General features: G+C 39.2%; 1 protein-coding gene across 1 annotated transcript in view; it reads left to right on the forward strand.

Moving 5' to 3' along the window:
• Nucleotides 1-11,259, forward strand: part of POLA1 (DNA polymerase alpha 1, catalytic subunit) — a 297,019-nt gene that overhangs the window by 32,016 nt on the left and 253,744 nt on the right. Inside the window, 3 exon segments of the mRNA XM_077775065.1 lie at nucleotides 4,180-4,264; nucleotides 7,289-7,350; nucleotides 8,776-8,865. Of these exon segments, the coding sequence (XP_077631191.1) occupies nucleotides 4,180-4,264; nucleotides 7,289-7,350; nucleotides 8,776-8,865 (237 nt within the window).

Here is an 11,259-nt window from a genome sequence, read left to right on the forward strand (position 1 = left end):
AATTAGTTATTTCATTAGAAAATGTATAGCAGTTTTCTAATTTTGTCGTCTTTTCCATGTTTATTAGTTAAATATATTAAATATTAGAACATTTATTAGTTGAATTTTTTTGTAAAATTAACTTTTCCTCATTAATCAGCACTGTTTTCTTATGCTGCAGTNTTTGTTTTTGTTGTTGCTTATATTTTGCTTCCTCTTTTATGGAATAGTTTGAACTCATGGGTGTTAAATTTACTCATTATATTTCAGTCTTTTGTAATCATTATTGTTGTTATTTTTGATGCTTAAACTTGGCTTTGGTCAGTGGGAGTGTCTTATGTTTGCTTCTAAATCATTTTGACATTTAAGGGGATGGTTTGTTTGTTTTTTTTTAACAGTAGCCTTTTGGCATTATTTTTACTCTGAATTTTTAAAATTTCTTTTTCATGTTTATTTGAGAGTGAGAGAGAGAGAGCACATGAGCAAGCAGGGGAGGGGCAGAGAGAGAGGGAGACACAGAATGCAAAGCAGGCTCTAGGCCCTGAGCTCTCAGCACAGAGCCTGATGTGGGGCTCGAACTCCCGAACCACAAGATCATGACCTGAGCCAAAGTCGGATGCTTAACCAACTGAGCCACTCAGGCGCCCCAGCTCTGAATTTTTTTAATATGTGATTTGATCTTTTAATAATAGTTAATATAGTAGATGGCCATAGTTAATAGTGTGTGGGAAAGGTTTAATTTGTTAAAAAAAAAAATAGTATCCAGTCTCCAGCATCTGGAATAAGGTTTCTCAGTACCATTTCACAGTGAGGGAAGTAGGGCTTCACAGAAAAATGGCTGATTCAGAAAAATGGCTGGAATATCTCGTTATACCAGAAAGCAGGGATGATATTAAGATCGACTGAAGATGTGTCAGAAGGGTTCCAGAGTCACCCTGAAGTGTTCCCAACTGGCCAAAGATGGGGCATTGTGAGCATGGACAAGGATAGTCCCAGCACTGAGACGTATGAGCTCAACGGTGATCCTGTATGCGCCAACAACCCAGCACTGGTCACCTGCAGGGGCAGCTAGGGAACTGTGCCATTAGCTCGAAAACTGGTAAATAAAGGGATTGAATCTAGGATTTATCTCGACTTTTTTTTGACCTCATTTTGTACCTCAGTGAACCAAGTAATTGATGGAGAGAAGTTTCTCTTCATAGAAGGCTTCCAGCTCAGAAATGATAAAAAATGGAATATTCCTACTTGGCAATCCCTAATGAAATAATGGATCTAGGCACTGATCACTGAAAGGGGTAACTGGACATGACGTGCCTGTGCCCCCTGATAGAAGGAATCAGTAGCACCTCAAATATATTCATGCCAGAAAATTGAAAGTGATTTTGATCAAGCTTTTAGATTTAAATGTGAATTCACCAGCGGNTTGGAAAATAAAATTGAGATGATTGGGAAAACATGAACATTTGAATCATGCCTGGATATTTAGTGATTTTAAGGAATTGCTATTAATTATATTAGTTGTCATTGTATTTATTACTTTTTTCAAACCTCTTGGGGCACCTTGGTTTAGTCGGTTGAGCTTCTGAGTCTTGATTTTGGCTCACATCATGGTCTCACGTTTTGTGGGTTCAAACCCCATGTTGGGCTTGGAGCTGGCAGTGCGGAGCCAGCTTGGTGTTGTCTCTCTCCCTTTCTGTCTGTTACTCTCCCACATGTGCTTGTGTGTATACGTGTTCTCTCTCAAATATTAAAAAAAAAAAACTTAACCTTTTAATTTTTTTAATGTTCATTCATTTGTGAGATAGACAGAGACAGAGTGTGAGCGTGGGAGGAGCAGAGAGAGAAGGACACACAGAATCCCAAGCAGGCTCCAGGTTCTGAGCTGTCAGGACAGAGCCTGACATGGGGCTTGAACCCACAAACCGTGAGATCATGACCTGAGCCAAAGTCAGATGCTTAACCGAAGGAGCCACCCGGGTGACCCGAAACTTTTTATCTTTTAAAGTAGTGGTTCTTCGGGCACCTGGGTGGCTCATTTGGTTGAGCATCTGATTCTTGATTTTGGCTAGGTCCTAATCCCAGGGTTGTGGGATTGAGCCCTGCGTTGAGCTATGCGCGAGCATGGAGCATGCTTAAGATTCATTTCCTCCCCCCCCCCCTTTCTCTCAAAAAAAATAAAGTAGTGATTGTTAAAGGGGTGAGATTTCGCCCTTTAGGGGACAGTTGGCCATGTCTGGAGATAGTTTTGGTTGTCACAACTCAGAGGTAGAGGGTGGTGCTATTGGCAGTCAGGGGTATGGCTAAACATTCCGCAGTGAACAGAACAGTCCCCGTAACAAAGAATTATTTGGCCAAAAATGTCTGTAGCGCTCAGGTTGAGAAACCATGTTTTAGAAATACATGCTGAAACATTTCTAGATAAAGTGATGTCTGGCTTTTGCTTCAAAATAATCTAGGTGGAAGCAGGAAGTGGATAGGGATATTGATGAGTTGATAATTGAAGGTGTATGATGGGTATATGAAAGTTGATCTTGCTTTATTTTTTTCATAGTAAATTTGAATGACTGAATGAATGAATGAGAGATATCTTCTGCAGCCCTAAGTTGATGGCCTCCTAAGGGTTTAGATTAGACAGTTAGTCAAGTTGTTCACTCAACAAATGTTTCTAAACCATGTGCTAGAGTGATGGAATACTTGTGACTCTTCCAGATAGTGGAAGAGACAGGTATTAGCCTCATAGCAGAAGGAGATGTAAAACTTACAAAGGATAGATGTGTTCTGGGGAGCATATAATAAAGGAAGCTGCCCTAGCCTGGGAGACCAGGAGGGTGTCACTTGGCAGGGAAGCTTCTTGGGATGCTCTGAGGATCAGAGAATGGAGGCAGCAAGACCGGGCAGTGGGAGATATCTGACTTGCAGTTGAGACAAAGGTCTGTGCCAATCCCAGGGAGCTCTGCGTGGGGATGAGCCTCCAGAGTTGCTCTGAGTTGTGGTAAGAGGTTTGGGCCTCCCCTCCCTCCGATGCACCAGCTAGTGGGCTGCTCCCAGAGACTCCTCTGTGAGTGTCACCCTCCAGTCCTCTCAGCAGTTGGGAGAATGAGGGCCCTTGTCCTAAAGAGGACTTCTGGGTGACACACCACAGCGTCCATTCCAGCAGTCTTTTCTAAAGCAGCAGGGCTGGACCTTGAGTACTGGTTGGTGAGTAGGAGTTTCCTAGGCACAGAGAATGGGTTCTTTTCCGCAGGGGCGGCCTGCTTTCTCCAGCACTGTGCCACGGGAAGCTGTTATTGGTGCCAGCAGAGAAGCTGGGGGGACCACTGAGGGAGGCCAGTTCATGAATACGTTGATGTAATACATTAAAATCTGAGTATGAAAATGCAAAAAAAAAAAAAGAGACCGAAAAGACAGGTCTCCTAATAACCCCAGCCCTCAGCGACACCACTGTTAACATTTTTGTGTATTTCTTTTCTGTCTTCTTTCTCTATTTTACTAAAAAGCTGGATTTTACCATAGATGTGATTTGTTTCTTTACTTTTTTCTAACGAGTTTTTCCTATGTCTATACTGTTTCTAATCACAATAGCAGTACTTGCCATTTATGCAAAACTTAGAAAGTAAACTTTTATTTTTAAAAGTAATCTCTACGTACATCATAAGACTTGAACTCAGGACCCTGAGATCATGAGTTGTGTGCCAGAAACTACAAATTTTTTTTTTTAATGTTTTATTTATTTCTAGGAGAGAGAGGAGACACAGAATCTAAGGCAGGCTCCAAGCTCCAAGCCGACAGCACAGAGCCTTATGCAGGGCTCGAACCCATGAGCAAGATCATGACCTGAGCCGAAGTCGGACGCTCAACCCACTGAGCCACCGTGGCGCCCCATCCTCCACATTATTTGTTACACATATCTGTAGCTTGCTTCTTAAAATCATGAGTCTTTAAACATCACTTGCCTGTTTCCTTTGAGATCCCTGGCCTGGGGGTCCAGAGCCCTGAGCTCCCAATTCCAGGTCAGATGTTAATAGCTGTTAATCTTTTTCCCTTCTGTTTTCTCTGTTTTATTTGTTTAAATACTTACACAATAAAAAGTTAAAATATGGACTGAAATATGTATCTTTTACTATTTTTGGTGCGTGTGGTGAGAACGCAGAGTGCATAGTAAGTGTCTGGTAAGTGACCTTTTCCCTCTTTCATTTGCAGATTATTGCTGTGGCAGCTTTGGTCCATCACAACTTTGAGCTAGACCGAGCACCCCCACAGCCTCCCTTTCAGTCACACTTCTGTGGTAAGTATTTGTTGTAGCTGGTCTACTAGTGGCTTGATTGTAGTTTTTCTTCTTTTTTTCTCCAGCTGTTGGATCCGTAACTTTTTTTGGTGTCTTCAAGAGTAGGTAGTGCATATTGTTAAAGACTTTTTTTTTTTTGGTTAGCNTTGGGAAACTTTAGTTTTTTTTTTCTTGGGTCAAAATTATGCCATCAGTATCTCCTTTTTAAAAGGTCATTGTAAAAGCCCATCATAGAAGCCTGAGCGAAGTGTTCTGTGTGGTGAGGCAATAGGCCAAGGCATAAATGAGTGTCTGACTATTTGGGAGGAGTTCTAGTAATACCACATTGAAATTGAGTTGTGCTGTGTATAAAATTCAGTTGGTGAAAGTGTCACACGGAAATCTGTGTGCCACGAGTCAGTCTCCAAGGAGGATTCTGACCTATTCTGTGTTGAAAGCTTGGCCAGGTAAATAACTGTGTTTTTTTGTTTTGTTTTTTTTTTTTTTTTAAACCAGAAAGGGGCATAACACTATTATCTGTCATGCTTCCTGAAATCTTTTCCAGCCTAGAACCAGCAGTTAAGTGGAGCAGCATTGCCTATCTGGTTTTGTGGGTATTAGGAAAATGGGACTAGGAAAGCAAGCAGAGAAGGAAGCATCATGTATTATTGTGAAGTTTCACTCTTTAAGTGGTGTGAAATACACAGAAAAAAATGACAGTGAGGATATCCTGGAAAATATGTGGAGGAGAGCAGTCATTAGCTCATTTCAAGCTGTATTTATTCACCTGCTCTGTGTCTGTCACAGTGTGAACAGCTGTTTTGAATGGCAAAGAACTTAAAGTATAGTGAAGGAAGCTTTGGTCATCTTTCTTTTTCTAACTTTGAGAAGGTTGGAGTTCCTTCATTGTGCCCAGGTTAAGGCTTTGGTGGTGGTGGAATGCCCTTTGGGAAAGACTTAAACATCCTCCATTCTGACTTAGATGGGCGGAAGATGTTTCATCCAAGAAGCTTTAACAGTTACTAATAGGGGCTTAGGGTTCTGTGCATGGTTTTTCATTTTTTTCAGATAGAATCTTTTAAACTTTTTAAAAATTGTGGTATAATTGACATATCATTTTAGTTTTAGGTGTGCAGCATAACAACTCGATAATTGTATGTATTGTGAAATGATCACCACAATAAGTCTAGTTAACATCTATCATCCTAGTTTGAAAATGGTTTTTCTGGTGATGAGAACTTTTAAGATTTATTCTCTTAGTAACTTTCAAACATGTAGTATGGTATTATTAACTATAGTCACCATGCTGTACATTATTTATAACTGAAGTTTGTATCTTTTGACTTTCTTCACCCAGTTTGCCCATCCCCACCTCTGGCAACNGATTTCCTTATTATTATTTTTTTTTATGGCCAACTAATATTCCATTGTATAAATATGCCACTTCTCTTTGTTCATTCATTCATTGATGGGCACTTAGGTTGCTTCCATTTCCTGGCCCTTGTAAATCATGTTGCAGTGAACGTGGGGGTGCAGAGTTAGTGATTTCATATTCTTCAGACAAATACCCAGAAGTAGAATACCTGATTCTATTTTTAAGTTTTTGAGGAACCTCCTTACTGTTTTCCACAGTGGCTGCACCAGTTTACATTCCCATAACCAGTATACAAGGGTTCCCTATACTCCACATCCTAGCCAACACTTATTTCTTGTCTTTTTTATTTTTAAGTAGGCTCCATGCCCAAGGTGGAGCTTGAACTCATGAACCCGAGATCAAGAGTCACATGCTCTACCAACTGATCCAGCTAGGCACCCTTCTTGTCTTTTTGATGATAACAATTTTGACAGGCGTGAAGTGATATCCCAGTGTAGTTTGGATTTGCATTTCCTTGATGATTGTGATGTTGACCACTTTTTCATGTACCTGTTGGCTAGCCATGTGTCTCCTTTGGAAAAATGTCTATTCAGAGCCTTTGCCCATTTTTAAAAAAATAGGCTCCATGCCCAATGTGGGGCTTGAACTCCAGAGTCTTATGCTCTACAGACTGAGCCAGTCAAGTGCCCCAGCCTTTGCCCATTTTTAATTGGATTGTTTGGGGCTTTTTTTGCTATTGAGTTTTAGGAGTTCTTGTTGTATTTTGAATATTGACCTCTTATCAGATAAATTATTTGCAAATACTTTCTCCCATTTGTTAGGTTGCCCTTTCCTTTTGTTGATGGTTTCCTTGGCTATGCAAGAGCTTTTTACTTTGATGTAGTCCCACTTGATTATTTTTGCTTTTGATGCCTTTGCTTTTGGTGTCAAATCCAAAAAATCATTGCTAAGACTAATGTCAAGGAGCTCACTGCCTATGGTTTCTTCTTAGAGTTTTATGGATTCAACTTCTTACGCTGAAGTCTTTAAGGCATATTCAGTTAGTTTTTGTGTGTGGTGTAAGATTGTGGTCCAGTTTCATATTTTTGCATGTGCCTGTCTAGTTTTCACATCACCACTTAGTAAAGAGACTGTCCTTTTCCCATTGTATATTCTTTTTTTTTTTTTTTTACAAATAGTTTATTGTCAAGTTGATTTCCATATAACATCCAGTGCTCATCCCCACAAGTGCCCCCCTCCATGCCCATCATATATTCTTAACTCCTTGTCATAAAATAACTGACCATATATGTACACATTAATTTCTGGGCTTTCTATTCTGTTCCACTGATCTGGATGTCTGTTTTTATGCCAATACCATACTGTTTTGATGACTACAGCTTTGTAGTGTAGTTTGAAATCAGGGAACGTGATGCCTCTTGCTTTTTTCTTCTTTCCCAAGATTGCTTGGCTGATTGGGATCTTTTGTGGTTCCATAATAAGTTTTAGGATTATTTGGGCTTTTCTTTTGAGGTCCAACAACATGACCATTGGAAATACTTGAATCTCTCAACTCTTCAGAGATTAGAGGGTATTTGTTGATGTTTAAAAGTTTCCATTTAGAAATATGCAGCATATGTGTACTTGAAATTGGACTAAGATGGTGATGGAATCGTTTTTCCTTCTTACAGTTATATCTAAACCAAAGGACTGTATTTTTCCATATGCTTTCAAAGAAGACATTAAGGAGAAGGTAAAGAACTCCTTATTTATTCCTCTTAGCAATGTTTGAATGTTTCATCACCTGAAAATAATGTGATTCTGTATCCTAGTAGTAGGCAGATAGGCACAAGTCCTCCCTCAGATAGCTTCAGGGGAAGCCTTTCTGAAATGCTCCATCATGTGATTACTGTGGGAAATTGTTGGGAAGAGCTCCTCACCTCACTCCCCAGTTTGAGGAAAGCGAAGTGAAGTTGGGAATACGGTGGATATGAAAAGCAGCATGTTTTGGAAAGGTCGATATGGGCTGGCCGGAATTGATAAGGATCTCTCAACTTCCACTATACTCCATGAAGTTTCCATGGGTCCTAGATAAAATAGGGAGTGGGGAAAAAGTAGTGTAATGTAGTGACTTTGTCACAAAGGTAAATGTATTCCATCTAAATAATTTATTTTTTGGAGAGTATGTTTCTTTTATGAAATGCTTGCATTCTTAAATGTGTGTGTTGGTTTTTTTTTTTTTTAATGTCTTCATTTGAAAAAATTAAAAGTTAGCATTCTTGTCAGGTTCCACTCATTTTAAGTTGGCTTGAGAAGTCCAGTAGTCTGCGGGTGCTGTTGGATCAGGCTGTTATTCATAAAGTGCCCTGAAGTACCTATCCAAGTAAAATGACCTAGGAAAATTCCTTTTGAGTCAAACTGATACTTTGTAGCCGAGCTAGTGATAGCAAACACATAGCTATCAACTTCTATTTTAAGAGAGTCTTAATAAGAGTGGATCTTTTGAATACCTGATTTATATTCAGTAATCCAAGTGGAAGCCTTTTGTGTGAAGATAGGTTTTATGTATACTTACGACACTTCTAATTCTTAAGTGTATGTTTGTTTTCATTCTAGATTCTTATTTATAGGTTCTTACACCACTTTTGCAGATTAGTTTATACAGTCCTTGGGATTCCTTTATGTGGTAAATACACAAACAGCAGTCTACCAGGGATTATATAGGACAGGAAGTAATGTTTTGTTAGGTACTCAGATCATATGCTTGTGCGATATGTCGAGGTGCACAAGCGTGTCCCTGTGGAGGGACATAATCTGCCCTTCATAGTGCTTAGCATTTCAAATTGTGCTTTATTCACTTTACACACTTTGTATGTTTAGCCAGTGTGACAATAAATTATATCAAAAATAAAATATAGTAAAGTAAGTTTAAAAAGAAATTTTAAAAAATCCCAAATAAAATTTTGCTTTATTTATTCACTTATTACTAGAATGAGCTTCTCCAAGACTTTGGGCAGTTATTACTGTGAAACCTAGAATCAGCAATTTCATTGTTTCTTTTAGTTTTGAAGTGGACGGTTTCTTTTAATTCTAAGGAATCTAATCCTGCTTGAACAAGGAGCCATAGTATAGTACTTAAAAGTAATGAGTAAGTGACTGGTATGTTTTCGTCTAACAGAATGTGAAGGTTGAGATTGCTGCAACAGAAAGAACGTTGCTAGGTTTTTTCCTCGCCAAAGTGCACAAAATTGATCCTGATGTCATTGTGGTGAGTAGGTGTCTCATCATGCCGTGGGGGACTCTTTATTCCTTAGTTCTCAGTACTGTTGAACAGCAGAGAATCTTTTTTTTAAATTGAGGTAAAAAGTGGTATATAACATTATGTGAGTTTCAAGTTTGTAATATTATAATTCTATGTCTATACACTATAAAGTGATGACCACCAAAAGTATAGTTACTATCCATCACTGTACGATTGATACCTTTCACTCTTTAGCCCACCCCCTCAAGCCCCTTGCCCTCTGGTAATTAGCAGTCTGTTTTTTGTATTAGTGAGTTTGTTTCTGTATTGTTTGTTTGTTTGTTTCTATAGATTTCACTTAACCATAATACCTTCAAGGTACATTCAGGTTGTTGGAAAAGGGACAATTTAATTTTTCTTTATGGCTGAGTGTATTCCTCTGTGTGTGTGTGTGTGTGTGTGTGTGTGTGTGTGTGTATGTGTGTGTACACCATATCCTCTTTATCCATTCATCCACTTATGGACAGTTTGTTTTGATATCTTGGCTATTAGAAATAGTGCTGCAGGGAACATAGGGCTGCATATATGTTTCTGAATTAGTGTTTTTACATTCAAATAAATACCCAAAGTGGAATAGGTGGATCATATTGTAGATCTATTCTTAATTCTTTGAGGAATCTCCAGCCTGATTTCTGTAGTGGCTGTACCAATATACATTCCCACCAACAGTGTAAGAGAGTTCCCTTTTCTCCATGTCCTCTCCAATGCTTATTATTTCTTGTCATTTTGATAATAGCCTTTCTAACAGGTGTTGAGGTAGTTTTGATTTGCATTTCCCTAATAATTAGTGACATTGAACATCTTTTCATGTGCCTGTTGGCTATCTGTAGGTCTTCTTTGGGAAAATATGTATTCAGGTTCTCTGCCCATTTTTAACATTTTAAAAAATTTATTTTGTTTTTTGAGAGAGAGAGAGAGAGAGAGCGAGCACGAGCAGGGGAGAGAGAGAGACAGACAGATAGATAGACACAATTTAAAGCAGGCTTCCCGAGAGCCTGATGCGGGGCTCAAACCCACGAACACGAGATCATGACCTGAGCTGAAGGCAGACGTTCAACCGACTGAGCTACCCAGGAGCCCTTCTGCCCATTTTTAAATTGGGTTGTTTGTTTTTTTTACTGTTGATTTGTATGAGTTCTTTATGTATTTTTTTGAATCTTGAGAATGAAATACCCCTATGGACTAGTGGGAATTGCTATATTTTCTGCTAACAGAAAGGGGAAAAAAGAGCCAGCCCACTACAAAATAGTTCTTTTCCTCTAATAGAAAAGCAACTCATGAGTTATTGTTGATGTTTAGTATATTCCAATTATTTCCCCTTAGAGACCAGCCTATAAGTAAGTAAACTTGTGTTGTTAACTGTTGGTTTCTATATAGTTTTGGATTAGTGGCCTGGCTGTATATTGGTCATAGGAGTTAATTCCCTTGATTTGGTGTCAGTCTCCACAGTGTTTGTATTTCAGTTTCATGAGCTCAGTGCATCTCTGTCTCTATTTTTTAAGATTTTGGTTTTAAATAATCTCTACACCCAATGTGGAGCTTCAGCTTATAACCCCAAGATTAAGAGTCATAAATTCTCCCGACTGAGCTGCCAGGTGCCCCGAGCTCAGTGAATCTCTATGACTAGGAGCTAGGAATTTTTCCCCCCTTGGTAACTGAGTATGTTTCCACTAGATAGGAAGAGGTAATAGTTGATTGAGTTATGTTTGCCCCAGTTTTTAAGAGTCACAAAGCACCATTTGACTTTGTTTCCTCTGGTTTTAGTTTGTAGGCTCTTCAATATGATTTCTTTTTTTTCCCCCCAGGATCAAATTATGCTGCGATTTTGATGGTTTTGGAGGAAAGTTGGGATATAAATGCATGTATTTTAAGTGTGGTAATGGTAATTTAGTTACATTGAAGCCTTGCAAAGCAATGTGTGGCATATATGTGTCCACATTCATTTTTGCTCTTGGATATCTATCTTGATCGTGGTGTGGCTAAAGTACCTAGAGCCTGCAGGTTGTTAACAAGCGTCTCTGCACACTTTCCTTACAGTATTCCCTTAGAGTATTCTAGGACCCATCTTGAAAACACCAGGAAGATTCTGTCCACAGTGCTCTGTTCTTGTGCTCTGGCTCAGAACTAGGTCCTCACCCAGTCTCTCCTAGTAGTCTGTCTTGAGCCCCAAGGAGATGTTTTGGTGCCTAGGATAGGTGGCCTGGCTTAGGGTGTTAGAGCCAGGTCTGTGTGTAAGAAATCCAAACTGACATAAGAGAGTATCCTGACATGGGTTTGAGTCCCTAATCCCAGGCATGATAATTTGGAAATGAGACTTCTTTGAGTCTCTTAATTTAATATGCTTATAAATATAAACATGAG

The sequence above is a fragment of the Crocuta crocuta genome, unplaced genomic scaffold (genome assembly GCF_008692635.1).
Source record: "Crocuta crocuta isolate KB4526 unplaced genomic scaffold, BGI_CrCroc_1.0 scaffold1468, whole genome shotgun sequence".
NCBI lineage: Eukaryota > Metazoa > Chordata > Mammalia > Carnivora > Hyaenidae > Crocuta > Crocuta crocuta.